The sequence below is a fragment of the Alternaria arborescens genome, assembly GCF_004154835.1.
Source record: "Alternaria arborescens strain FERA 675 chromosome Unknown contig_95, whole genome shotgun sequence".
Lineage (NCBI taxonomy): Eukaryota > Fungi > Ascomycota > Dothideomycetes > Pleosporales > Pleosporaceae > Alternaria > Alternaria arborescens.
This window is the reverse complement of record NW_021167950.1, coordinates 1-27951: the sequence shown is the minus strand read 5'-3', so window position 1 is coordinate 27951 and position 27951 is coordinate 1. Positions and strand designations below refer to the sequence as shown.

General features: G+C 51.0%; 10 protein-coding genes across 10 annotated transcripts; 9 read left to right on the top strand and 1 right to left on the bottom strand.

Moving 5' to 3' along the window:
* Nucleotides 1-10: 10 nt before the first annotated feature.
* AA0111_g12668 (hypothetical protein) lies at nucleotides 11-3357 on the top strand (the record flags this gene model as incomplete). Its single annotated transcript, XM_028646675.1, has 5 exons — nucleotides 11-560; nucleotides 736-976; nucleotides 1027-1294; nucleotides 1341-2427; nucleotides 2477-3357. The coding sequence occupies 5 exons, from the start codon at nucleotides 11-13 to the stop codon at nucleotides 3355-3357; spliced, it is 3027 nt and encodes a 1008-aa protein (XP_028499737.1).
* A 1186-nt stretch (nucleotides 3358-4543) lies between these two features.
* On the top strand, nucleotides 4544-6833 carry AA0111_g12667 (hypothetical protein; the record flags this gene model as incomplete). Its single annotated transcript, XM_028646674.1, has 2 exons — nucleotides 4544-5498; nucleotides 5548-6833. The coding sequence occupies 2 exons, from the start codon at nucleotides 4544-4546 to the stop codon at nucleotides 6831-6833; spliced, it is 2241 nt and encodes a 746-aa protein (XP_028499736.1).
* A 2335-nt stretch (nucleotides 6834-9168) lies between these two features.
* AA0111_g12666 (hypothetical protein) lies at nucleotides 9169-10791 on the top strand (the record flags this gene model as incomplete). The annotated part of the gene is made up of 1 exon (XM_028646673.1): nucleotides 9169-10791. The coding sequence occupies one exon, from the start codon at nucleotides 9169-9171 to the stop codon at nucleotides 10789-10791; it is 1623 nt and encodes a 540-aa protein (XP_028499735.1).
* A 910-nt stretch (nucleotides 10792-11701) lies between these two features.
* AA0111_g12665 (hypothetical protein) lies at nucleotides 11702-12228 on the top strand (the record flags this gene model as incomplete). The annotated part of the gene is made up of 2 exons (XM_028646672.1): nucleotides 11702-11737; nucleotides 11785-12228. The coding sequence occupies 2 exons, from the start codon at nucleotides 11702-11704 to the stop codon at nucleotides 12226-12228; spliced, it is 480 nt and encodes a 159-aa protein (XP_028499734.1).
* Nucleotides 12229-12351: 123 nt separating this feature from the next.
* On the top strand, nucleotides 12352-13044 carry AA0111_g12664 (hypothetical protein; the record flags this gene model as incomplete). The annotated part of the gene is made up of 1 exon (XM_028646671.1): nucleotides 12352-13044. One exon carries the CDS (start codon nucleotides 12352-12354, stop codon nucleotides 13042-13044), a length of 693 nt encoding a protein of 230 aa, XP_028499733.1.
* A 58-nt stretch (nucleotides 13045-13102) lies between these two features.
* On the top strand, nucleotides 13103-13648 carry AA0111_g12663 (hypothetical protein; the record flags this gene model as incomplete). Its single annotated transcript, XM_028646670.1, has 1 exon — nucleotides 13103-13648. The coding sequence occupies one exon, from the start codon at nucleotides 13103-13105 to the stop codon at nucleotides 13646-13648; it is 546 nt and encodes a 181-aa protein (XP_028499732.1).
* A 1092-nt stretch (nucleotides 13649-14740) lies between these two features.
* On the top strand, nucleotides 14741-16435 carry AA0111_g12662 (hypothetical protein; the record flags this gene model as incomplete). The annotated part of the gene is made up of 1 exon (XM_028646669.1): nucleotides 14741-16435. The coding sequence occupies one exon, from the start codon at nucleotides 14741-14743 to the stop codon at nucleotides 16433-16435; it is 1695 nt and encodes a 564-aa protein (XP_028499731.1).
* Nucleotides 16436-17082: 647 nt separating this feature from the next.
* Nucleotides 17083-19784, top strand: AA0111_g12661 (hypothetical protein; the record flags this gene model as incomplete). The annotated part of the gene is made up of 2 exons (XM_028646668.1): nucleotides 17083-18319; nucleotides 18394-19784. 2 exons carry the CDS (start codon nucleotides 17083-17085, stop codon nucleotides 19782-19784), a joined length of 2628 nt encoding a protein of 875 aa, XP_028499730.1.
* Nucleotides 19785-22206: 2422 nt separating this feature from the next.
* AA0111_g12660 (hypothetical protein) lies at nucleotides 22207-22721 on the top strand (the record flags this gene model as incomplete). Its single annotated transcript, XM_028646667.1, has 2 exons — nucleotides 22207-22643; nucleotides 22691-22721. The coding sequence occupies 2 exons, from the start codon at nucleotides 22207-22209 to the stop codon at nucleotides 22719-22721; spliced, it is 468 nt and encodes a 155-aa protein (XP_028499729.1).
* A 1920-nt stretch (nucleotides 22722-24641) lies between these two features.
* AA0111_g12659 (hypothetical protein) lies at nucleotides 24642-27114 on the bottom strand (the record flags this gene model as incomplete). The annotated part of the gene is made up of 2 exons (XM_028646665.1): nucleotides 24642-26631; nucleotides 26681-27114. The coding sequence occupies 2 exons, from the start codon at nucleotides 27112-27114 to the stop codon at nucleotides 24642-24644; spliced, it is 2424 nt and encodes an 807-aa protein (XP_028499728.1).
* Between the last annotated feature and the right edge of the window lie 837 nt (nucleotides 27115-27951).

Genomic DNA, 27951 nt, shown 5'->3' with positions numbered 1-27951 from the left:
CAATACCAAGATGATTGACTTGAATGTGAATACCGAGTTCATCTCGCCAGATCGGATGGCTATGCTCAAGTTGACAGATGGAGAAACGCAGCTAGACTTACCCCAGGACCTGTCACCCTTCAATGATTCGTCGATGGACGTCGACGTCGACGGTGCATGGACCGAGCGCCAAGGTACGGGCGCAGATGCCGCTAACCCTTTCGATACGCAAGCTCCAGCGCGCCATCTCGACGATTCACTATCGCGAACCATCCGCCAACATCGCAATCGAACCGCCCCATTCCGAAAACGCACATTTGATCACCGACGTGGTGACTTGTATCCACCGCATAGGCCTGTAAACTGCGACCGCGCCGACTCTCGCGCCGACCGTGCCTGTATTCCATTGCATCAGAGGGAAGATTCTCCGGAAACGTTAGAAGAAAAGGCACGCGCAATCTTGGTCGCGGACATGGCGGACGCAGACTTCAAGGAAGAGCGCGAGGACAGGCGCGAGGACCGACGTGACGACAGGCGCGACCGTGGAAACTATCGAGGAAACAACAAGCGTCGTCGTGATGGTGAGTACACATGCATCCTCTCCCAAACGAATGCGCAAGCTGCTTATGTGGTGTGGACGACTTGTTGATTCTATCGCTATCATGGCTTTCTATATGCACATGGAATCCGTCCTCACTATCTTGCTTTGGGGCGTGGTCAATTACCTATTTCTACGATACTTACAGCGTCCCGCAGATGACAACGACAATCACTACCGTGGTGATGACCGTCGCGGACCCCAGCGCCGCCGTAACGACGATGGCCCTCGTCGCCGATACGAAGAACCGCCGTTCCCCAAACTGCGTAGACTGCTCTTGAACATTGCAAGCTCCACCAAGCTACCCCAGGACGAGGCTATCGAGATCGCAAAGTTCTTTGGAGAGCACTTTGACGACGAGCGTCTTCGCTCCGACTTCTTCGATGTCTTTGTACAGCTGTAAGCACCATCAGTTTGTCCTGAATTGCCCATCTCACTAACTGCCATAGTATCATCGAGCAGCCCTTCAAAATCCCATTCGTCGCAGCCGTCGCCTACTACGCCAACGATGTTAACTCACAAATCACTATCGAGGCCATGAAGCGCGTCGGAGACCGGGCACAAGAAGCGCTGAACGCCGGCGAGTGGAAAGAGTTCAAGCTGCTTCTGAGGTTCTTCGCTTGCCTTCAGTCACTCTACGAGGAAGACGGTGTCTTCACTTTCCTTGGACAGCTCTTCGACACAGTCGTTGATCTCCAGAGTGCCAACGAGAACGATGTAAGAGCTACATGCGTTTAGCTATCACACCTACTGACATTACTAGGTTGTCGGTATTGAACTGGTCAAGATCATTCTTCTTACCATTCCTTACGCCATCGTCGCTGGAGGAGAGCGTTTCCACGAGCAAGCACAACAGCTATTGAAGAACACTGGCATAGTAGCAAGCAACGCGGTTCCCATTGAAAGCCTCATTCACTCCTACGTCGGCGATTTCGAATCGAAGCCAGTTGACCACCACAGCGTTATTGGCCTACTTCAAGCACAGCTATCAGTTGAGGTCGAGTCTGGCTTTGAACTAAGGTGCATTCCACGTATCGACAAGGACGCTCTACGTAGGATGAACACTGAGGAAGACGCTCTCCCCACGGCCCCTCAGACTCACGCCTTTCCTACTTTCACCATCCCATCGCCAGTCAACCCTGGCCCGCGGCCGGTCTTCCCAGAGGCATACTTTTCCTTGTTCGCCGATCAGGAAGTTGACACTGTGCCCAAGACCACAGACATCGCGTCATCGCTCGTTCGAGATGCCATCGTTGACACCATCAACCAGCTTGACTTTAACCGTGAAATGGTCGCAAAGTTCCTTGTGGACGTCGATTGCTACTGGTCCGTTGACATTTTCGCGAAGCGTGGCTCGCCCTTTGACAAGTTCCGTGAGTTGGTTGGCGACAAGGTTCAATACAAGTCGGAGGACATGATCATTGACGCCATCTTTTCGCAACTGTTCAAGCTGCCCAGTGCAGAACACAAGCTCGTCTACTACCACGCACTTATCACACAGTGCTGCAAGGTCGCGCCCGCTGCGATCGCGCCCTCCCTTGGACGTGCTATCCGTACCATCTACAAGAACTTGCCTATGATGGATCTGGAGCTAGGCTACCGATTCCTCGACTGGTTCTCGCACCATCTCAGCAACTTCGAATTTAGGTGGAGATGGACGGAATGGCTGGAGGACCTTGAGCTCTCAAACCTGCACCCCAAGAAGGCTTTCATTCTTGCGACCTTGGACAAGGAGATACGGTTGTCCTTTGCCAAGCGCATTCGATCGACGCTGCCAGAGCCCATGCACTCTATGATTCCCGAGCGACTAGACGCAGACAACAGTCCCGACTTCAAATACGACAACCAACGTATGTATGCTTCGCATTTTGAATTGTTCTTCACTAACAGCGCATTCAGAAACCCCCTACGCTACCGAAGGTCAGACTCTTCTCAGCCAACTGAGGAAGAAGGCTACAGCCGAGGAGATTCAGGTCACCATTGACACGATTCACGAGAAGGCTCTCGAACAAGGCGTCACTGAGGTTCTCGTGCCCTCGACCGATGCTTTCGTCACCGCCATCTGCCGACTAGGAGCGAAGTCGCTTTCCCACGTTCTATCCTGCATTGAACGCGGCAAAGACCGCCTACTCGAGCTCTCACAGAACGAGGTCGCGCGTCGCCAGATTGTTGCCAGCGTCGTCGAGTACTGGAAAGACCAGCCCGGTGTTGCAGTCCGCATCATCGATATTCTGCTCAACTATACTATTCTTGCGCCGATGACTGTCGTTCAGTGGGTGTTTGGTAGCCACATGGGAGCTGGCGAGGCGTTGACAGAGAGCTGGGTCTTCGAGATGGTCAGCAATACCGTCGCCAAGGTGACTAACCGCAATCGTCAAATTGCATCCGCCCGCCTCCAGAAGGGTCTTCCTCAAGAACAGATCGAGATGGTCGAGGCTACGCTGGCTAAGGACCGTGACAACGCCCGCGAACTGTTCAAGTACATTGAAGACTCTATGCGTGGCGTCGCTGAAGGTTCTGCTGATACCCTGGTTGAGAAGTCATCGAATGGCGCGCTCACGGAAGAGGAGGTCGAACTCATCAAGGCTTGGGGCAAGCGCTGGCACACAGTCTTCATCCGCAAGGCACAGGTCGAGGAGTCTGTTGTTGGTGAGGAGGCGGTCGAGGCGCGCATTCGTCTTCTCGCTGCGGAGCCTGATGTCGTTGCCGAGAGCATGGAGCAGGATGGTGATGGTGTTGCCGAGGCTACTAATGGGGAGGCGCAGATGAGCCTTGCTTAGAAGCGAGGCAATGTGTTCAGAGGCAAGGGTGGGAAGTTGAGTCCGAAAATTAACAGATTGAAGTTTTCGATCCTTGAGCCCGGAGTCGGGGATATTACAAAAGCATAAGGATAGCGGGCTTGCATTCTAGAATGTGTGTGTTGATGGACATGATCTTTCGGAGATGGCATGCACGTAGGGGTTTCTTTCGATTGACTTCACATGGGCATCAAGTTCGCTCGATAGTGTACAACATATCTCAAAAATGGGTATTTTTGTGAAAACTCCAAAGAGAATCTCGTTTTGTAGCTTGTGAGGTTGTTCTGTGACGTGGTCAGGCGAGATGATTAAGTGCCTCTTTTCTTACCATTTGCATCAGGTTACGTGACAATCTACATTACCCACTCACAATGGGCGGTCTCGTGGAAACTCGCAAAAGGACTTTGTGTTGCGGCTTCGAGATTCTTCTATGACGAATTGTTGTTTAGCATAGTTTGACCAGTAAGGAAACAGGGGCGCTTTTTGCTTATCCGCGTCTACGGGATCACGTTGATCGATCGCCGCATCTGTGTTCTGGAGATTGATGCGAGTGACTGAGGCTCTCCTGTCACCCTGCAAACGTGTATCGTAGGTGGCATGTCTAATACCGCAATACCATCTCATCTCCGTGACCATTCGTGCGACCCGTCGGAATGAACGGATAATGCATGCACGGTGACAGCTAGCGCTGGCCAGCATGCATCAGCGCACAGGGCACTCCATCGTCATGTGAAAGAAGGCTTGCTCCGAGAACCCTGCAAATCATCGCGCGGCATACAGCTAACGCCGACAAGCCAACCCGCGCCAACCCAACCCAAAGCTGCGAGTTTCGTAGCACCGCCGAAACCCAGCCTTTTTGCACAGCTTCCTGGGCAAAGAAACACCATGGTGTCACCGTCCTGTATTCCTCGTCGCATATAGTTTATCCCCTCGTTGCGTTCGATAGAGAAAGTGGACGCTGTACTGTACATATAGCTCTTTGTCGATCACGATACGAAACGAAGCGCAACGGAACGAAGACGAATCCTCTCCCCACGAGTCAACGAGATTCCGCCGCCCCGACCATCGTGTGTAGATCCACAACTACCGTTCCTACTCCCGCAGACACATCTCTTGCTTTGGACGCCAGCAAGCGCATTCCCGAGTCCATACTTTACGATATCGCGCCATGCATATACCACCCAGCCACACAGTCGCTGCTGGCACAGCGACGCCCATACAGAGCCTAATATCCACACCACTACCAACACCATACAATGCCTTATCCTGGATATCGAAAGAGCACGGGGGAGGCGGAGGCGGTAGTTATACAGAAAACTGGAGCAGTCTGATTGGCATCATTACCGCGATAATAGGCAATGTGCTTATATCGTTTGCGCTGAATATGCAACGATACGCGCACATCCGGCTAGACAGGGAGTTCCAGGAGAGACAACGGGAGAGGAAGAGGAGGAAGAGGGAAGCCGAGGTGATGGGCAGTGATGGTGGGGCGGGGAGGTTGGCAGAGGAGGTGCAGAAGATGGGGTTAGCACGGAGGCAGAATGGCAGCGAGGATATGGTCGAGTCAAGGAGGAGAAGAAGAAGTAATGGACAGAATGGAGATCAAGAGGATACCTTTGAGGCATCTGAGAACGATCCGTTGATTCCGAGGCCGAGCGTGCAAAGAGAGGATAGCGCTGAGTCGGGCAAGCAGGAACAAGCTTTCAAGCAGACGTCGTATCTCAAATCGCCGTATTGGTGGTTCGGCATTATCCTCATGACTGTTGGCGAAGCGGGGAATTTCCTGGCGTATGGATTCGCGCCCGCGTCTATTGTCTCTCCCCTGGGTGTCGTCGCGCTCATTTCGAACTGCATCATTGCGCCTTTTATGCTGAAAGAGCCTTTTCGCAAGAGGGATGCGCTGGGTGTTATTATCGCTGTTGGAGGCGCGGTTACGGTCGTGCTGTCGGCGAATGATAATAATCCTAAACTCGGCCCTGGTGAGATTTGGGATCTGATAAGACGATGGGAGTTTGAGACGTATTTGGGAATTACGGTGGGCGTTATTGCTGTGTTGATGGTTGCTAGTAACCGCTATGGGGAGAAGAATATCTTGATTGATCTGGGACTTGTGGGACTTTTTGGTATGTTCAAGTCAATGTGTTTTGTAACCAACTGCTAACCTATGTCTAGGCGGATATACAGCTTTGTCAACCAAGGGCGTTGCCTCACTTCTCTCATACACGCTCTGGCGTGCCATCACGTTTCCAGTCTTCTATCTGCTAGTTGCCATCCTCGTCGGCACAGCCGTCATGCAGATCAAATACGTCAATCGCGCTCTCCAGCGCTTCGACGCCACACAAGTCATCCCCGTCCAATTCGTCCTCTTCACCCTCTCCGTCATCGGCGGATCAGCAGTCCTCTACCGCGACTTCGAGCGCACCTCGGGAGAAGACGCTGGAAAGTTCGTTGGCGGATGCGCTCTAACCTTCTTCGGCGTCTGGCTTATCACCAGCGGCCGCCCATCCCACCACGATGACGACGACGACGACGAAGACCACGACCCAGAGCCAGAAGATGCGATTCACCTAGCCGGCGAGGTCTACGCCGACGGTACATCCGAACCAAGCGAACAAGTCTCGCGCCGTCCTTCAACAACACGAGCACTATCCCCACCCATCGACACGTCACGTGCTTACCAAGACGACCAAGACACTCGCCCCTCAACCCCAAACATCACACTCACCCCCACCGACCCCGTCACACCACCAAACCCCTCTTCCCGCCCCGCAACCGCAGACATCATCTCTTCCCTCGTCGCAAACCCCTGGTCCGCCCCCAACGAACCCACCTACCGCGCCCCACCCTTGAACAGACACACGTCCACGCCCGTCCTCCCATCCGAAGCCGCACCCCCAACCGCACCCCTCGTCTCCGTCTCAGATACTGATCTCCCCGCACCACCACCACCCCGCACGCCAACGCGGGGCAAGAGCCAAAACGAAGTCCCGACTACGCCTGGCTCTGGACTACGCAGGTTGCGCACGGGCGATCGTGTGCAGAGTGCAAGGAATAGTATTGTGGGGGGTCCTTTGCTGGCGAGTCCGCTGAGTACGAGTTTGAGTACTATGGTGCAGGATCTTAAACGGGGGAATTCGGTCAGGAGGCGGGAGAGTTTGCTTGCTTTGGGCGCTGGTGGTATTAGGAATGTGGAGAGAGGAGATGGTGGGGAGGATGGAGCCGGAATGGGAATGGGGTTGGGTGGTGAGCCGTTGAGTAGACGGAGGACGAGGGATAGTGCTGCTGGTGGGGAGGAGGGGAGTAGGACGCCTGTTGGTGGGAGGAGAGTAGGTAGAGGGAGGAGCTTGAGTGCGCTTAGTACGTTGAGTGGGCTTTGGAGGGGGATTAGGGGACAGGGGAGTAGAGAGGATTTGAGGGAGGAGGAGGGGAGAAGGGAGGGCGGCGCTGACGGGCTTTAGATGGGGAGATTGTTGTTCATCTATAGACTTTAGTCAACGTTACTATTTATGTCTTGTTTTGTGTATGCGTCTTGGCTTTATAGGTATAAAGACGCAGCCATGCAAGGCACCAGAGGAATCATCCCATTCATTACATAATATCCCTACATTCGACTTATATTTCTTGACGATGAGGACGTCTTGGCTCTTGTTCGTCTTCGCTTTTTGCACGACCAGTTACTCCCAAGGCACCCAGCAAATTCTTGGCTCACTGGATCTTCTCGGAAACTCATACAAGTGCAAGAATGGTCAGTCCACCTGCTTCGAAAACCACGCTGAAAAGGTAACCGAATGCTAGGTGTGAAGCCGTCTTTTGAATGTACCGACAATTCAGCATAGCCGAATTGCAACTGTGCCTGCGCTTGTTCCAACGGCCTTTTCTTCAACCGAACTCTATCTGCGGTCCCCACGAGCGGCTTTCTCGCTGGTTCCGATACTCACAATGCAGACAGGGATGAATGTCTGCAGCGCGAGCAAGATTACAAACATTCGCTGACTGCGCAATCGACACTGATCGACCAAATGACGGCTGACCTCGACAACGAAAAACAGGCTCATTCGGTCGGTATGGCAACCTTGCAGTCTCAATGCGATGCGCAGGAACAAGCACATACCACCCGTCAGAACGAACTAGAGGCTCAGTTGAAAACCGCTCAACAAGCGCTCGAAGCAGCTCGCAACAACCAAACTGCGATCGTAGAAGAATGGATGAGCAAACCTTTTGCGTGGCATGGTTGATACCAGGATGTTATCAACAAACGAGTGTTATCTGATGTCTATGTGCTCGATAGTAGCATGACATCTTCGAAATGCTCCAGGATCTGTCAAGGTCATCGCTATCATGGTACCGAGATTGGTAAAGAGTGCTTTTGTGGGAACACTATGAATAGTAATCCTGCTCGAGTTTCTTCGGCAGGCTACATGACCGCGTGTGGAGGTAACCCTAAAGAACAGTGTGGAGGTAATCTGAAAGTTAATATCTTTACAAAGAATTCGTAGGCACTACTCTCAATGTAACAAGACATGAGGTTGTATCGCCCAGTACTCTGTACCTAGGTTGCCTGTATCTCGATATGTATGCTTTTTTCTAGGAGAAAAAGGTGCACTACACCTGCTTATAGGAAGCGCCATGCTCTGTTAATTTGATGGACGTGCTGGTGACAAGACGCAGGCACAACGCTATTGAGTTATACTACATTTTTTCACGGTAGAAGTGTATCCTCAATCACCTGGCTTCAGTAACAAAGCAATAATCCATCCTGCGTTGCACAGGTTGTTTGTCGTATCGCTGAGTTTTGGTGAGCAACTGACATCACTAAAGACACTTCATAATGCAGCGAGTTGAGATCTTATCGCAGGCCTGCTCCGGATATACTGTGTAGCAAATCACAGGCTGAAGGATGTGCGCCACCCACACCAAGAGGTGCTGCGGGGCAACGACAGCGCTTACCTAGGCAGAATCATCCTTCTTACTCCCCATTTCCCTCATCTCAGATTTTCTACGGTCACGGTCTGCTCAAAATATCTTCCGTCTGATTGCTGGCATCCCATAAATTCTTTCAGTCGCACGCATCGTGAGTCTCAGCCTTCCAGGAGGTCCACCTCGATTTCGAATGCGCAGCTGTTCCATCCCGTAACAGTAGGTATTATGGTACTCGGAGTCCTCACATGAAATTTACAGTGATACATATGTAAAGCTCCTGTTGTTCTTACCAGCAGACCCGCCTCACCCACGATTCCGACATGGACCCTTTAAGTATCACAGCCAGTCTCATAACCACTGCTCAAATTGCTGGCGAGGTACAAGCCCTTCTGGACACTTCAGAAGAACCTTCAACAGCGCTCTCTGAAATCCGCTCTCAAATCGATGGTCTGCGAAATGTGTTAGATGTCCTGGCGCATTATATCATGCGGGCCGATCGAGCCATGTTCTCGTCTCAAGCGATAGACTCCATGCAACCTGTACTTCTGAAACTATCGGAGATTCTGCAAAAATTCCTGAAAACCTGTCAGCAAGGCTATTTAGCAGAGTCAAAAAAGCCAATCAGAAGGATCATACGCAGTCAGGATGAATCATCTCTTCGAGAGATCATCGAGAAGCTGGATCGCCAAAAAAGTTTGCTACAAGATAGAGTAGTATTCGAATACGAAAGGGAAAAGGTTATATCTGCGCATCTTGGGGATGACCATGTCTTGTAAGCCGGTCACAGGTGCATCCTACACAACGATTTTTGCTTACGATTGAGAAAGAAACCCTGACAGACAGCCACAGAACGTGGATAAGCAACATGGAACCATGGTACCTGAGGACGAGATGGTCACGGATAAACGGATAATTGAAGGCTACGTCGAGAAATTGGATTGCACGCAAAAGCGCTATTTCAGCAAGATTTTTTTCGAGAGTGCAATTACATACCAGATTCGCCTGAGCGCAGCTCATAATAAGAATTTCAATGGCAATATTCCAATAGCAGAGTTCGACGAAACACTCCTGGAGGCCGCCAACCCACAAAGTATCCTTTTTCCGACGTCAGATCTAACACTAAACTTCAAAGATCTGGAAATCGTACTATGCGAAGCGTCGAAATCATCCAACACAATACCAATTGAACGGGAAGTGTTTGTGAAGATAATGGAAGGGTTAGCAATACCAACAGGAATTTACCAAGCACTTCTGACGGGCACACCAAAATCGGTATTTTACACAGCGAGCGAGCACAAGGGCTTTGTGCTTCGAACACCAGTCTCTGGTTCAGAAAACTGGACACTTGCTTTTTCCTGGTCCTGGTATAAAGGAAGACTTAGTTTGCGAGGGATCATTCTCGGTCCACAGGGAACCGAAAAGTCTCGACTGGCAATGCATCTCGGAGATCATTTGGCAGATTCAGCACATGAGATGAACGTTCCAATCATTCTATGCGAGATGCTGATCGAGAGTGACTCAATTGGAGTCAAAACGCACGCTTCGGATCTCTATCAAGTAGAATTACGTACGAACTTCCATGGTTATCCGCTGTCGTCCGATGGTCCTAGTCAGCTTGGGAAAACGCCAGAGAAGGATTTCGAAGATATGACAAGGAGTTTAAACATCATTATCTCTCGATTCGCATTTCACGAAATGCGTATCCACGCTAACGCCGTTTTCGTCGACCAGATACTGGGCCATTTCGGCACCGGGAAACCGCGCTCTGGTTGGACTTCAGAATTGACCCCGGTAATAAAGTCTTTGGAGAACAGGCTCAATCATCTACAGACGGAACAGCGTGCCTTGTTACTTGAGATCTCGTGCAACCAGAAAATTGCGCAAAGTCAGCTACAGATAGTCTACAATCTCATCGCGCAGCGCGACAACAAAGACAGTCTGGCTATGGCTGAGTTACAGACCGAACTAGCGAGGATACAAACTATAATCGCGAACACTACCAAGGAAGATAGTTACGCTATGCGCACTATTGCAATAATGAGTATCATATTCCTTCCTGGCACATTTGTGTCATCTTTCTTCTCCATGGATATGTTCGACTGGCAAGCTCTAAAAGGGGCTTCTGTAGTCTCGTACCGCTTCTGGATATACTGGGCTGTAACTGCACCTCTGACAGTCGTGGTGGTCTCAGTTTGGTTCCTCTGGTTACGAACGCATAACAAACATGAAGTCGATGGCCAAAAAGATAGCACCCTGGCTGCTTCTTCCTCCAACTCAATTGTAAAATCAGATCCGAACGGTGCTGGAAAGCAGTCCTGGTTTCGTCGTCGGAGGGCAAGAGTGCTTGCAAAGGATGAGGAGAAGCATGCGGTCGATGCAATTCGAATAGTACACCAATCTTTTGCTGCTGAACCGATTGAGTCAAGAGTCAGAACTAGAACTCCAACAGCTCAAATTCAAAGACGGGGAACGGTATTGGCAGGGCCAGTAAGATGATGACCAACCAGAGCATTTAACGAGTCGTACAATGGGAAAGCGTCTTCTCGCTCGGTCGTCGCTACCATCAATCTTCTGAAGACTTTTTACCCATTCTCTGGAGGAAGTAGGCAAAGTAGCAGGTCACTGCAAGCCTGGAACCTTATGATTTCCGATACATTTGACCTTTCATGAAAAACCATGTGTCACGTCCTATCTTGATCCCAGATCAGTTCATGAACTTGCAAAGAACATTTGGGGATCGACGAGTTCATAATTGGGTCTGATAAATATTATACAGTAGTGTTCTAACAACAATGACTTCGAGCAAACGCCTCTCTGAACTTTGGTTAAATACCGCGCCAAATTGCTGACCTATCATCTGCCCGAGCTCTGACTATATATGTAAAATTTCCGCCCGCACTCAAGCGTCCGTGTATAGCTGCCTGGTCGATGAGTTCGGGGACGCCCTCTCCCCACTTTCACTGGCCCACCGACCGTAACCTCGGTTCTTAGAACTCTCTCCATTTCACTACCACAAGAGCCTCAGATGATGGCGCCTGGCGCGCGCTGCGCTATGACTCTGTACTTGGCGCCTCCTCTTTGCTATTTCCTGCGCCGATGCTGGCCTCTCGGACTATCATCGCCTACCAACGCTTTAGCTCAACACGCGCTCTACAGATGCGTCTCTCATAATCAGCCTACCCAACTTGTTGGTTATTGAAGATAAACCCATCCACTCGCTGTAGCCCCATATTGTTCACCAAGCATACTGCTCCTATCGACACTGTTCGTCACTCCTACAGACGCATACACAAGACACAGTCATCTCCTCCATTCTCAGACTACGCTATTACAGTCTTGTAAGTGCATGCACGACGTCGCAAGATGAACAAGTCCTGACAAATATAAGGCTTTGAACACTGTTGCGATGTCCACAGCTAGCGCAACACATAGTGCGTCTATGGTTAGTACCTTGTCCAAGTCGCGGTCTTCGCGACTGACACTTCACAGCCTTCATCATCGACGGCGGATAGTGACCTCAAAAATATCAAGGCGGCGCTTATCAGACCATCCGGTGCCTACCTTGGTGCCAAATTGGGGCGGCAGACACTCCCCTATGTCTATGGGTCTACTATTTCTCAGAAGGCCCGCAAGATTGGTATGAAAAAGATCGGGCTTTCCTTGGACAGCATCTGTCGCCGGGAGAAGATCTTCACTCAGAACGCTTCGGACCCTTTGGACCTACTCGAAGGTGCTTTGACCAAATCCATCGATTTCTACGTCACTGATACCACAACTACGGACGACGAGCACAGGAGACTGACCGTTATTGTGGTGGCCGAGCTTGATACCATGAAAGACAAGCAAGGCTTCTTCGTTCTGATCGAACCCTTCGTCTCCAACGTCAGCAATGGAACGGGTGTACCTTCACCTGCTGTCATTGCCGTTGTTTAAGAAGATGTTTGTTCTGCTTCGAATGCCCTTCTGTTTTCGATCAAGATCTCTACTCGGAATACAAGTTCGGCTTTGCAGAATGGCTCCATCACCATCACCTCTGGTGTATCTGCATCGGACACGATGGACATCGATCTGGATGGTGCTTCAGGAATCCAATACAATTCCGAGTCGCCAGCCAACGAATCTTCATCCGAACTTCCATCAGCACCTAGTCCTGATGTCTCATTCCAGCAGTTTGCTCAGCTCGGTGATAACCACCTAGCACCGAAACAAAGCGATCACCAGTATCTCGGCGAACTGTCTTACGAACTCCGTCAACAAGGTCTTGTCTACCTACATGACCAATTGGACAAGATGCAGCGCCAAGTTTCTCCAAAATATGGGCTTCTGCTTGACAATAACGCACTCAACAAGCTGACGCATGATATTGAAAGCAACGTCCTGCACAATATACACTCAGAAGTTATGTCACTGCCTAATCCACCCAACAAAGACTGGCTTGACCAAAAATACAAGCTCGGTGTTCAAGCCGAGCATATAGCTTTGGGAGAGGAGCAGAGGTTCTTAGCGAGAGTCAGGGATGAGGAGATGGACAACGCCGAGGAAACCTCCATCCCAGTTCAGGTCAACTCGATAGATGCGCCGCTCACCCAAGAAGAGCTTAACATCAATCAGCCTCTGAGCGCCCCACCTTCGCTGAATGGTTTTCCTCACAAAAAAACGCGTGGACTTCATGCATCGCTTGTTTTGGACCATGAAGCGCAAGAACCACGAAGCGGCAGCGAAATTCAAAGAACGCTTGCTACCATCTGAGATGTTACTCATGGTCAAGTAACAGGAGCTCGCTGTTCTCCAACACATTTCGGACCATATGCAAGGCCTGCATCGTCCACTAACCCCTGCAGAGATCGAACGCGAGTACGACACACAGTCTGAGCACGAGCTTCAAGACTGCAGCAAACTCGAATGTTTTGTGAATAAAGCGAAAGACTTTCACAGAAGTATCAAGAGATTCTTTGCATCGGCGAAAGCTAAGGTTGCTGGCCCGTTCTGCATCTCTGGCGCAAGCAGTGTAGCTCCTGCTGCTCGACACGCATCTCCTCCACCGCCAGTCCAGGATGTGAAAGACCAATTCATGACTGCTCTCAAGCACGCGATCAACAAGATGAACACCGACGCCAGCGACACGTGGAATGGAGGCCAAGCCATTCTCCAATTGGCTCAGATTGACGATCTTGCGCTGAAGTTGGAGGCTCTCATGCTGAACAACCTTGGCGAACAGCACATCGGTACACCCTTAACTGGTCAACAGCAAGAGACCCTCTACATTCAGGCTGGTCACGACATGCTGAAGCAGATTGAGGATGTCGACTGCTTCATCCCGACAGTACAAGCATACTTGGCTATGCCTGGCTGAGCGGGTAGTTATAAGCGTCATCAACGCCGTAGCCACCCTCTGGTTTGCGATGACCAAACGATGCCAAGCCATTCACCAATTCCACAACATTGACACATGTGGTACCAAGATTCGATCTCAATGATCATGGAAGCAACCAAGTTTGAGTCTCTTCAAGTCAGTATAAGTCGTACCATACTCATTAGGTCTACCCTGATCTGTAAGTCGCAACAAAATCATCCTTTGGTGTACACACTAATCTTCACAGGAACCACGTTTTGAGCCGTCCTCGCCATATCGCATCGCCGCCAAGGGTCGGTCGCGATCTCTTATTATGCACTGTACTCAGCACATACGGGGTTTCGAGTTCAGATTTTACCACATCACGTGCGGTAGGATTGCTTTGAAGGGTCATTTCTCGTTTCGGTGCGCATCATATGCCGCCGTATGATACCCGGAGGAACAACTCTATGTAAGAACACCGTAGAGACGCGTATCACATTGCCATCAGGGAAAGGTAGAATGTGTACTATTTGAGTCGAGTGGACATCCTGTATAGCATTGCGAATGAAAGGTTATGACACTTTGCTTGAGGCTGGATATAGTGAAAGATTCCGTAGCGCGCTCGCTATGTACAGCGATGGCGTCTATCTTACTAAGAGCGCGTGCTATTCAAAGACAAAACGCTGAGATTCAGTGACATACCCGGCTTTCGAGAAGCATATGATAGAATTTCTTAGCAAGCCTCACAAAATGTAGGGTTATGAGGCACGGAGAAATTATGACGTCAATGCGTGAAATTGCGTCGATCAAAATTAGTTTCCCCTCAATCCCCGGATCTTGAGGCTCATTAAGCCCGGTGGTTCTGCAGCTCATCTTGTTCCCCCGCATACTAGCTAGAAAATGCTGCATGCTTAACACCAATAGCACCGCGGGATTACTCTGGCTAAATGAGTACAACCGGTATGCAAGAGATTCGTCGGTCGTGCTTCTTCCCAACAGGCTGGTAGCACCTAGGAACCACCTGCACCTGCTGGTCGCTGGTATGCATAAAGCTTTGTGCATCGCCGGATGCAGGGTAAGCTCTGTCAAGGTTTTCCAAGATCCTCCAAGATGCGGTTCTTAACGAGGGTCACGACAGCTATCCTTGCGTGTTCGACAGCGACGCTCGCGCGAAATTCGACGTTCCTCAACCCAGTACTTCCAGGCTGGCACAGCGACCCATCGTGCGTCAATGTCAACGAGACGTTCTTCTGCGTAACCTCTACTTTCATCTCGTTTCCTGGACTACCCATCTACGCATCAAAGGATTTGGTAGATTGGAAACATATCAGCCACGCATGGAACCGTGAATCTCAGCTTCCGGGCTACAGTTATGCCACCAAAGGCCAGCAGGAGGGCATGTACGCGGCAACCATCCGACATCACCAGGGTGTTTTCTACGTGATCTGCGAATATCTGGGATCTGGTGACTTGGCAGGTGTGCTGTTCAAGACTACGAATCCATTTGATGATGAATCCTGGAGCGATCCAGTCAGATTCGAGGCTGGTAAGATCGATCCCGATCTATTCTGGGATGATGACGGCAAGGTGTATGTTGCGACTCAGGGCATCATCCTACAGGAGATGAATATTGATACTGGGGAAATGGGACCTATTTCGCAGCTCTGGAACGGAACGGGTGGTGTTTGGCCAGAGGGTCCGCACATCTACAAAAAAGACGGATGGTACTACCTCCTGATCGCCGAAGGTGGAACAGCTGAAGACCACTCTGTCACCATGGCTCGCGCAAAGAACATAACTGGACCCTACCAGTCCAGCCCGTTCAACCCTCATCTCACGAATCGCGGCACATCAGAGTACTTCCAGACCGTCGGCCATGCAGATCTTTTCCAAGATAACAACGGGAAATGGTGGTCTGTCGCGCTCGCGACGCGCGTGGGTCCTAAAGGCACTTCCTTCCCCATGGGTCGCGAAACTGTGCTCACGCCTGTGACATGGGAGTCTGGCGAATGGCCAGTGTTTCAGCCTGTACGAGGCAAGATGGAGGGCTGGCAATTACCTGCTCGCTCAAGAGATATCCCAGGTGATGGGCCATTCAATTCAGACCCAGATGTATACGACTTTCCTCAGGGCTCAGTGATACCACGAAACCTAGTATATTGGCGTGTTCCCTGGGGCGGTGCTTTCAAGACCACGCACAAAGGCCTGCAAGTCATGCTCGGTCGCAATAATCTCGCCGGCTCGTTCAACGTGTCTGATCCGGCCTCGAGGGCTGTAAACTTCATTGGACGCCGCCAGACCGACAGCACATTCGACTTCAGCGTGGATATGTCGTTCGACCCCAAATCCGATGGCCAGGAAGCTGGAATCACTGCTTTCCTGTGGCAAACGGCAAACATTCAGCTCGGACTAGTGCGCAACAATGGCACGACTTATCTGCGTTACAACTCTACGGAAGAGGTGGAAAAGAAAACGCTTGTACCTGCGTCTTGGCACGGAAAGCCTATGCGGCTCCGCATCACAATGCCAGATCCAAGGACGTACCTGTTCTCAGCGATGTTAGCGAGCGGCAAGTCAAAACAAATTTCATTTGGTAGAGCTTCAACAGCACAGCTGAGTCCATCGGGTTCTTTTGTTGGCACGCTGATTGGTGTCTACGCTACCTGCAACGGAGCTGGATCTGGGCTGGATTGCCCAGCCACCACGCCAAAGGCGTACTTCAGGCGGTGGAGATACAAGGGTATGGAGCAATACATTTCGGAGACTGAGAGCGTGCCAAGCGCAGATTTCAATCAAGATAGATAAGCCGTAGCTGAAAGTCGAATAGCAAAAGTCGTCCACGCTGGTAGATCAATTGCTGAGATTTGTGACTTCATTTTTCCGCCGTGTGGACCCTGGCCCAGAACTTCAAATTTGGCGGTATCAACTGGTCAGCCTTGGAGGCAAATGATATGTAGTAGGGGACCGGAGGAACTCATGTACAGCCGCTGCATCTGCTCACTCCACATTTTCCCTAAAAGTAGAAGTATCTTCCTCTTTGAACTTCCATACTAGCCCGAATACCATCCGTTACCGACAACTAATATTTCAGCATCGTCGGTCATAATGTCGACATTTAGTGCGCAGTAAGTTTTGTATAGCATAAGACAGATTTCCTATAGCTTATGAATGTGATCTCATAGCCTTGTCGTGAGGACCCTGATCCAGATCATTTGTATGCCCGATCACATCACCATATGACCCTGAGACTGAGTCCAGTCGTTCATCGTGTCATAAATGAGAAAAGATGTAATCAAAGGGTCTTCTTGAAGATGCCACCTCTCTCATGTTCCATCAGTGACAAACCACCTTTCCTTTTGTCCACGATACGGAGACTAAGCTTCTGTTAAACACAATACGACGGGATACAACCCTTCCCCTCCGTTACAGCGGACGTACAGCTTACCAACAACATGTATAATCACCCTGACAACAAATTCACTCTAGGTGAGGAAGCACCAGCATCTACAGCTTCCTCTCTGCCCCAAAATTCACCAGACAACGAGCCCATATCTGCCTCTTGGTCCTCCGATGAAGACGACCTCAATACTTCACCCATCCTGAAACATGACTTCTCTTCCAGCCCCAACGATAACGACGACTCCCTAGCATCCTCTCCACCACCTTTCCTCTCCTCCTCTAGCCCAAGCTCAAGCCAGAAGAAGGAACATGTACCTTCTGGATTGCCTCCGAAAAACCCCTTCTCTTCCGCTTATAGTGCACCACCACCTCGCTCAGCAAAGGATATCAAATCTTTGCCTTCGCCAGCGGCCACTCCTACTCCTCCGCCTCGCTCAGGGAGAAGCTCGGAGCTGACATCTGCACGCATCGCCGCGTACGAAGCACGTACCGCAGAAGCAGCCGCAAGAGCCACCGCAGGAACCATAGTCGCCAACCTAGAATCGCAATCACCGCCCCTCGATGAAGCTGCAGAACTATCCTCTGCTTCACAGCCACCTGATAGTTTTTATAAAGATGCAACCCAGCAGTCCCATGTATCGCTGTCTGACCCCGTCAACAAGCTAGACGAGTCAAAGAAGCCACGTACCGCTCGTCATGCGTCCCTCTCCGCACGACCTACCACCAAGCCCAACCAACCGACCCTGGAGGGAGAGAATGACAAAGGGTCGTCATCTGTTTCTTCCCAGGTATCTTCGTTTGCAGACTTTTACGTTCCTGCGACAGATGAATTTTCGGAATTGTCGGACGATAGGGCGCTGGAGCCGGATTGCCCACAGCAGAACCGGGTATCATCTGGACCCAGTGCAAGACGAAGCGGGATAATATTAAGCAAATTGGAGGAGGAGGCCATTCGAGGAAGGGATAATGATCTCGCCATAGCAGATGATGACGAAGAAGAAGAATGGTGGGAGATGGAAGATGAGGACGAAAGAAAACCCCGTCTGCGATCGCTATCCCACTTCCAGATCGGAGGTGAGAATGACATGACTGCGTTTCCTGTTGGTGCATTGAGTAGCGGCGAGGGCCATTCGACAATTCTAGACTCTAGGTTTTCTTTCGTGTCCGATGCACCCTCGGTCCTTGACTTATCTGATGTGCAGTGGGAGGAGGATTCGAGGTTGTACTGGGAGGGTGCGTGTGCTGAGTTGAACGAAGTGGCCGACTCGGTTTTGGCCGCTAACGAGGATGGTAAGTCCGTGCCGCACGCTGTTTTACTGCCCAACCTCCAAAGCTCATGGTCAGATACTGACAAGCGTCTATAGATCCAAGGTTCGCTCGCATCAATCCTTATTTCTCTAGGTCGGCGGTACCACCCAAAGGCGAACGCAGCGAGCCGGCCGAATTCTCCGATCAGAAGCCTAGTCGAGAGGATGTTCTGCAGGTCTTCCTCTCCGGCTACCCCAAGTACGAAGTATCCAATGTCTTCCACGAATCGATTGGTCGAACCAAGGACTTGAACGAAGAAGCCGATCGGCGCGCGAGGTGTATCGATGATCCTGATGCCGAACCAAGTCTACCCACCTGTCCCGTGTATGAGAATCTGAAGTTACCGCTGCATGAACGATTGAGCAACATGTTGCCCTCACCGAGTAATTTCACCCCTCCGTTACGACCAGACCCGTTCGCCGTCTGGATTTATGAGTACCGACCAAAATACCACAGTCTTCAGGTGATTAAAACGGCCAGTACAACCCCAGGTCTCGAACTCAAGGATGAATCACTCAAAGCTCGAGCTGAGCAGTACCGCAAGAATAGAGAGCTACTTCAGGGGGCGCTAAAGGAAGTATGTATCCTAAAGTCGGTACCAGAAACTGCGCATGCACTCGAGTGTCCGCATTGTCATAGCGTGGGGGCGTCCGGAAGCATACCTGACGGGCCTCGCTACCAAGCTGACGTCGACGCATTACAGTCCTTGATCTTGGAACAGCACGAGCTGAGACGAAACCTTGAGCGCCTCGAGGCTACGAAGCGTGGCGTGCAAGGTTCGATCTCAACACTGAGTATATTCCCAAGTCGCCATCGTTTTGGGAACGCGAAGCGGAGGCTGGCGCTGGCGGGGCAAAGAGAAAGGGAGGTATCGGAGAGAAGGAGGGAGGCGCTGGAGTATAGAGAGTCGCGAGAGAGAATATCGGCCGCGGAGTTGTGCCCGCTTGATCAGGAGCTGGACCAGGCCCTGAACGCCCTCGATTCGATTGCGGAGCCTTTCTTTGATTCTTCTCGTACCAGCATTGCGACGGCGAACTTGGCCACCAGAGAGTGTTTCCCATTTGTCAACCAGGCGGGGCCGCGCCGCGCCGCTACTCGGAAATCTTCCTCTGAATACAGCGACCGTCCCGCGAAATTGAAGGATGAAGTTGCCTCACCGCAATCCGTGCCGGAGAAACCGGACATGGTGGATATTGGAAACGTTCCAAAGCATCCTCATCCTCCCGGTGCCCAGGATCGTGCCGCTGCTTATCGAATCATGAAAAGTGTTCAGACATACCACAACAGTGGACGAAAGAGCCAGGCATCGGTACGCAGTGGGTCCGTAGACGGCGATTCGGCTCGTGTCGGGAGAACCAAAGAACTTAGGATACAAGAGGAAGTTGTTGTCACAAGTCCGTCTCGCTACGAGGTGCGATATCCCAAACGTCAGAACATTGTCCAGTAGTGAGAGAATGACTCATGTCGCCTCTACAACGCAGCAGCTCTGGAACACATTCCACACCAGGTTTTACGTCTAAGTTCTTCGCTGTGTTGATTGGAGCGGTAGATCTTTGGAGATTGGTGTAGCAGCTGTATCAAGGAACGTTGCGCATACGTCGTTGGGGCTCTAACAGTGCTAAGTTCTGGCCTTTCGTAAGTTGAACCAGGGTCTCGTTATTCACCGACCACTCAGGTTCAGCTGCCGGTCGGGAATCGATTGTCGTGTCCAGCATAGGCCAGCATGGACAATGGGTTGGATATCCGTGCTGCATCGAACCGTCATCTGTACCAGTTTGTTAGTATCGTGTACTTCATACAAGACCATAAACGTACGGGTAGCATTGCGTCAGTACTGTCGACCCTTCTTCCGTGTTCGATTGCTGTTAACTAAATGGTCGATGCTCTAGCTTGAAGTACTGGCATAGGCTTCGTCTATCAGTTTCGCGGGTACTCATTGTATTTTTGGCGATGCTGATCAGCAGTCAGAGTCAAAACGTTGGACGTAAATGATCTTCTGCTCGTATGCGCATTAGCCATTCTTGTGATCTTGACACGATGCGCCGACCCAGATGACCTTCTCAATAACCGGATGTCGTCCATAGTAGGCGCATCGATCCACTGAATGAGTATGATAGACACAGCCGCAGACGGGAAACTTCTCGACTACGCGAATACACATGCTGTGGGGGCTGAGCCCGGACCGATAAAAGTATTGTCTTGAGGCGAGTTCGTGCAAGGTGCGTTTGACAGAATCAGGAATGCATAGATACGTGAGAAGTCAAGCAGAAGGTGTCAGAGAAAGGTAACCATGTTAACAGCCTGCGGAAGCATTGGAGGCAAGCATGTTCTGTAGGCATCGTCTCGAGTTCGGGACTAGTGGGAGGTGACCCCTGCATGATGTGAAGCATAACGACCGCCTTTTCTCTGATGCGCCTAGCGGAGAATTCGAGAGGAGCTGTCTTGCTTAGTCAAACGGTGCGATACAACGGCGGGAAGAAGTCCCATTGGTGGTCTAAATCAAATTGGGCCTACCTAGCTATGGGCACCCGCGTGGAAGCAGGGAGTAGGACGGCGGGCATCAAGCCATCAAACGACGCTTCGCACTTAGAATCCAGGTAGATATCTTAGCTATCGAATGGCATTCCAGCACAGCTTGCCATGACCCAAGTGATGTCTCAGCGGCGCACATAGCTTTGTGATCACTGGACGGCTGTGGCCTGTGGTTCGCTTATTGCGAGCTGGGTTCAGATTAGATCAACAGAAGGCGACAACGGCAGTGCGCTATGCGCGGCACTGATGTTATAAGCACGGGATGATTGTGAGACGTCTCTCGCTGCTAGAAGAGGGCCGATATAAAGGAGATGTTCCGAGGCTTATCGGCGGAGTACGTATACACAATAGGTGTAGCAGCAGACACAGTCGAACGTCTTTTCAGTACGATGCTTACTGATTGACAACAAGCTTCACAGTGTCGTGTGTGCAGGGGATGACGATGCCGAACGCTAGGATACAGGCACGAAGCACTGGCCATCATACGTCAGCCCTAAATCTCTGGGCATTTTAGCCTACCACACCTCGTCAGCCTCCCGAGGTCCTCCAGCAGTCTTCTGAAGCCCGTATATTTAACGTCATCACGACTACAGAAGTTGTTCCTAACGCTTCCATGCCATTTCCCAAGCAGCAAACCTTCATATCGCTGCCTGATAGATAACATCCTAGAATGATTCGGAAAGACTAGGCAACGCTGTCCCGATCTGTGTGTTCCGCGCGTATATGCATTGGCTGGACTTTTATGCTTTTGCGACGTGGTGCGAAATTCTCTTTGGCAATGAAGATGTGATTTACATTAATTACGAGTAGTCTAAAGAATACGACCAGTCAATGAGATGTCTTAATTCGACACCAGGCTCAAATCATCCAGGAATATATAGCTCGAAGCTACACCGTTATTAGTGGATGGAGCACAATCATAGTCAAAACGCAACGTTTGTTCATTATCCGACGGCACCAATGGCGTGGTTGTAATCGGCCCTTTCCACTTGTACGGTCCTGGGTTATCCGCGATCGTCATAGTGTTGGTATACACGTTGACACCTCCCAAAGAAACCGTCAATGAGCATGATGCAGAGTTCGTAATTGAGTGGAAATCGTACCAAAAGGTCAACGTGTACTCTCGCGTGGTGTCGAACGAATATAGAGTCTGGTATATACTCGCCTTAGAAGGAGTAAACGAGGTTGCGGAATTCAAGATGGCATATACAGATCCTTCATGCGCAGCTGCTTGTAGTCGATTTGGGTACGTGCGGCCTCCTTGTCCTTTAGACCAAGAACTGATACTACCAGAAGGACCCGAGCCAACGATGTCTTCAAATGATGGATTGAGCAGAATGTTCACTCCCGGTGGGAAAGTAGAGACCGATGGTTTTACTGAAGATGACACAACTGTGGTCGAAATTATATCCGATGAAGAGGGTGTAGGCGTAGGCAAGGGTGTGGGCGTTTCAAGGCTGCTAACCACTTCCGACGAGAATGACATTGGAGAGCTGCTGATGAGATCTGTGGATAAAGGTGTTGCAGAGATGCTGACGACTTCTGACGACGAAGGTGTGGGTGTAGGTGTAGGTGTTTCGGGACTGCTCAGGACTTCCAATGAAGACGATGTCGCAGAGCTACCAACCACCTCTGACGAGGATGGAGTTGCGGAACTGATGACGGATGACGAGATCGGATCCGATGAACTTGGTGTCGGGGTCGGCGAACTGCTGGAAAACTCGGTACTAGTGGCGATAGTGGAGGAGCTTTCGACGGACGAGGACGTTGGAGTGTGAGGACTGCTGGTAGACAAGCTACTGCTAGCTGATGACAATATAGTGGTGCTGCTGGCAATGGGGCTACTGCTTAAACTGGACAACGGTGTAGTAGAAGCAAGAGAGCTGGGGATAATTGTCGACGAGCTGGAGCTGGACCTGGATGAAGATGGCGCGGGATCGCATTCGCCATAACCCTTCTGGCACGACTGAGGACCGCAATAGTCGTGATTGCTGCCGCACTGCGCAAGTCAACTTTCTGAGATCCCGGCTTGTGATGAGCAAATGGGAAAGGTGTCTTACATAAAAGTATTGGCTGCAGCAATTGCCCCATTTACTGCCCTGGCATGTTTGCCCACCAAAGCCAGCGCCGCAACGAGCATTCTTGGATACTGGCTGCTTAGGAGAGGCGGAAGGTGCAGGGCCTGTTGTCGTTGAAACAATGGGCCTTATGGAGCTTACAGGAGCCTTTTTGCACGACCCAAAGCCTATTTGGCAGCCAGTTTCGCAGTAATCTTTGGTAGATCCGCTGGAAATGGGGTCAACATAGTCCTATGTATACATTTCTCCAGTATAACTTACCACCAACCGTATTGGCTGCAACAACTTCCCCACTTTGAGTTCAAGCAAGAAGTTCCTTTGCCAGGCGCTCCGCATCTGGCGTCTTTGGAAATCGTCGCTGCCTCGACACATAGGACAAGCCCCAAGGTAAAGAAAGATAGACCACGCATAGCTGAAAAAAAAAACGAGAGAATGCTTTGCTGAGGTCACATGGAGTAGTGTAGAGGGACCAGGAATATGTAATCCCTTTCCGTGTCCGAGTCAAAACTGGTGGCGCATTTGGCACCTACGAACAATCAAGCCAGACGGCAAAGTTCAGCTGAAGAAGCGAAGTCAATATTTGTGCACCGACAGCAAAACTGCTATGCTCGTTGTACTTGTCTAGCCGTTTTGTTCTAAGGCTATCGCATTCATGATCTAGAACAGGGAGTAATGAGCCTCAACTTGGCGTTCAGCCGCGTGTAAACAGGGAGACGAGGGTCCAATGAGAGACTAATTTCCAAGCTAAAAGTCGGTAGTGCAGCCGCGAATCTTCGTACCCCAGTCCAAGAACCTCAATTTGAACTGGTACAGCCACTGCAGTTCATTGCGAATCAGCCACTCACTTTAAAAGACCCTGATACTAGGCTGATCAACCCATGTCTAGGGAGCTTGGTGTACAGACTAGTGCTGTCTTTGGTGTAGCGAATGCAAAATAGGTCAAATCGACAAGTACATCCTTGACAGCTTTCCCAAGGTCTCGTCAAACACCAGATCGGAGCGGCCGGCGGACGCCTCAAATATGTTCGACCTGGCTGGATCAACTAAGCAATACCCCAGACAGAGACATGAGCAAAATGCAAGGCTCGGGAAGGGGCGCATGCATCTGAGCGCTTTGCTCCAAATGGCGCTCTGGCGGCTTTGTCAGGTAGTAAGACGACAATGATGAGGGAATAACAACGAGTATAAGAGTAAGGTATCTATTACACCCGTGGATGTGCTAGTAGTAAGACGCAGACACAATGCTGTTGTATTACACTGTGTTGTGTCGCGGTAAAAGCGTATTCCTAAACATTTAGCTTTAGGATATCCAGCTATATGCAACACTATTCGAAAAATCTATCAATTGCAACCAAGGCCATAGATCTCATACAGTTTTGGAGAGCCACTGTGGAGCTCAACGTTGGAAGTGGGGTATCTATAATTCGAGGCTTTACACTACAGCCATCCACAACCACACAAAGAAACCAACTCCATTGAAAAAGGAAAAGAAAAAAGGAAGGGAAGAACAGAACTTATGTGAACACTGTCCAAACACCGCAAACACGCGGTTACATACCCCAATCGTAAATTTCGCCAAGCACAGATTCCTTCCTTTCCTTTCCCTCTCCAAACACTCTCCATCACTACCGCAACAACTCGGTAAGAAGAAAAAAGAAGCTTTTCAGATGCCCTCCATATCATCATCATCACCATCATCTCCTCCTCCTCTTTACACTCCCACCCCCACTCCCAGGAAGTCCCCTCCTCGTCTCATCCTCCACCTCCTCCACCGTCGCACTCCCAGCCGGACTTGTCGACGTACTACTCGCCCCACTCGCCGCACCATTGCCCACGACTCCCTCTTCATTCCCATTCCCCCCTCCTCCACCACCATTAACACTCAGCAGACCCGAATCATCCTCTCCCATGCCACCGTTCGCCGTCGTATCCGCAAAGTCAAAAGCCGGGTCCCCCCCACCATTTACGCCATCGACAACGTCAAAAGGCGTACTATCGTCAAAGGTAAAATCCGGTATACCGCCATTCGTGTTATTAGCAGCGACAGCGCCATTTACTCCACCACCACCACCGCTCTTCTGCTCCGACGTCATCACCTCCGGATTCGCAGCATCCCCCGTCGATGTAAAGAAATCATCGTCGTTGACAAAAGAATCCATGTTAAGATCGTAACCACCCGGTTCGCCGAGCCCACCATCCCCGCCACCAAAATATCCATCGCCACTCTCGCCTAGCCCAGAGATTTGTCCAGTGGGGCTAAGTGGCAGTATTCTCTCATGGATTCCCTGTATCTTGGCGTTTTGCTGATCGGACAGCTTCTGCAACATCTCCAGCTGCTGCTGTGTAGCTTGGTATTGCGCTAGATCGCCTAGTAACCTGTCCATCTCGGGTGGATGCGGGTTCGTCAAGGCATTGTTGGTATTCTGCGCACCTGCATTATTCACAATCTGCGAGAGGACGTCGTTCCGTTGTTGGGGGGTAAGAGGAACATGGCCATCGGCAGTTTGGTAATTCGACAGTGCGGCTGCGTAGTCGAAATCTGTGGGTGGGGGACCATTGGTACCGGTGGTGCCAGAATGGTTTGCAGCTGCGTTGTTTGCGTTTTGAATGGCGGACATTATGGCGGAGTTCTCGGGGAATTGCTGAGCACCTTGTTGGGCGGGTTCGGGTTTGACTTGCGAGGGGGTTATGCTTTCTCGGCTTTGTTGTTGGGGGAAGGAGGATTGTGACTGTTGGCGATTCATCGATACTGAGGAGCGGAATACTGATTGGCGGCTTCCCGGGCGTGTGATGGGACTTGCGAGCGGCCGGGCTGTTGGGCTCATGGTTGTGGCGCGGCCGGTCGTTGTCGGTGCGAGATAATCCTGTTGGTTTGGACCCGGTGCGGGAAGAATGGCCAGTGGTTTTTTGTTCCTCTGCAGCTGCGGTGACTTGTGAGCGTCTTGCATGGGATAGTCGTCAACATCCACGACATTGCCGTGAGGTTGTTGTCGTGCTGCAGGGAACATGTCCGCAAGGTTCATATTCGCATTACCCTCCAGACTCCTATTATAGAAGGTAGCGAGGAATGTCAAGATGGCATTGATGGAGTTCTCGTGGCGGTCGTGCAGGGCCTGGAATGACGTCGCTCGTGAATACAGCTCCTCGTTCTGGCGTTTGATTTGGGGGAGAACATTGGAAATGAGCTTTTGTTGCTGTTGAAGCTCCCTAACTTCGACCCGTAAGCTGTTATATTCGGACCGCGGGATCATGGCCATTTGTTCGTTTCCCCTGACAGCCACCTCCTCAACGTAGCCTCCGCCTCCTGTGTCTTGGATGTACTTGCGATCCTCATCACTATCGCCCTTGTTCTCCTCATCTCGTTTCCGTTTGGGTCCAGTGACAGGATTCTTCGGTTTCTGGACCAGCCATAGTAGTTCTTGCCGACCGCGCTTGAAGTACTTGTTGTAGTACTCGCTTGGCGCTTTCGCTTTGGTCTCGCTAGCTTTCATGGAGTTGTCCGACAGCCCAACCTTCTTGTGGAATCCGTACATATTCAATTGCCGTACAAATGATGCGTAGTTGTTGTGTTTGAAGAGCTCGGGTATGAGTGTCCTTGCGAATTCGTCTTCGTCAAGCACGATGAAAGAGTTGCCGTCGTCGGACCATCGAATGAGGTTTTCGTTCTTGTTGTTATCCAGGAAACTATGGACGTCAGCCATCCACTCAATCATGTCATGTTGCGAGCACTTACCTGCTCAACTTCTGCACAAACGGTGGAATCTGTTTCCGCTTCGCTTGTGCATCCTTCTTCGCAATAGCCGCCTTCTGCTCGAGCTCCTCGTCATCGTCCACAGTCTCCCACTGTTGCGTCGGACTAGGAAAGCCATCCCATTGATTCCGCCGCGGCGCTGGTGCGAGTTGCTGGTTTGTATTCCGCCGTACCAATTGTCCCGTCATCTCGGGGCCGTCGGTGTATCCGTCCAGCGACACGACCCGATTGTGCCCCCCTCCCATGCTCTGGCCGTAATTGTCGTATAGTGGGGGGTCGGTGAAGTTCATATCTGCGCCTGCTGTGGGGTTGCTCCAGTCCATGTATGGATCAGTCGGCGCGGGGATGTCGTGCTGGTATGTCTGGGTTGGAGCCTGTGGTGAAGCGCCTGGCGCGCGTCGCTTGCGGCTCGTCATGTGTGTTTGCGCGCCTCGCGTGGCTGAGTGGTGTAAAATGTTGGGAGGATGTCGTCTCCTGTATCTATCCGGGTGATTCCGTTGCCTGAAAAGATTCTTCGCTTGTCCTCGAGCGCCGCTTTCAGCCTTGTTGATCTCGTATCAATCGCGAAGCCGTGGAAGGTGCAGATGGGCGAACGGGACCAGCGCTGGTACCCTGATGGCGGTTTCTGGGTAGCGCAGTTCTGTCACGATTATGTAGAGGGTCTAGTCCAGATTGTTGTCTCGTTGTCGCAGTTTTACTACACCACCGCGTGATTGTTTCCAAACGCTTGGTCGAGTCGGACAAAGGATCGGAGGGCGTTTCAGCAAAGGGCGCAAATAAAAGGCCTCAGAAGGCGGTTCTGGAAAATGGCGGAGAGATGAGCAACAAGGGCGTCGCAAGGCAGGCAGGCATTCGGCGGAGGAAGGTGAGTCCGATCGTCTAACTTTTGGTGGAGAAATCCGGGGTACAGGCGTCCAATGGGAGGGCTAACAAGAAGATGGCGGCGTTGAAGAGTATGCGCAACGTGTTCAGATGCGCCGGGAGCCTTGGGACGAGCGGTTGAATACTGTGCAAGGCAGCGTCGGCACTGTCGCGTACGAATGCTCACGATGAGATCAGTGGACTTCACCGCACTGCCAGCGTCATTCGCTTAGTCTCACGCTAACATGACTCGCGGGCCAGAACTGGAACCTGTCAGTCGTATCATGCTAACGTCCTCCGCTTTTCAGTACGTACACTTGGTATACATATCTCGTGAATTATCTCAACAAACGTTCCATACGACATGTAGGCGTCAAAACTTGTCATCTTAC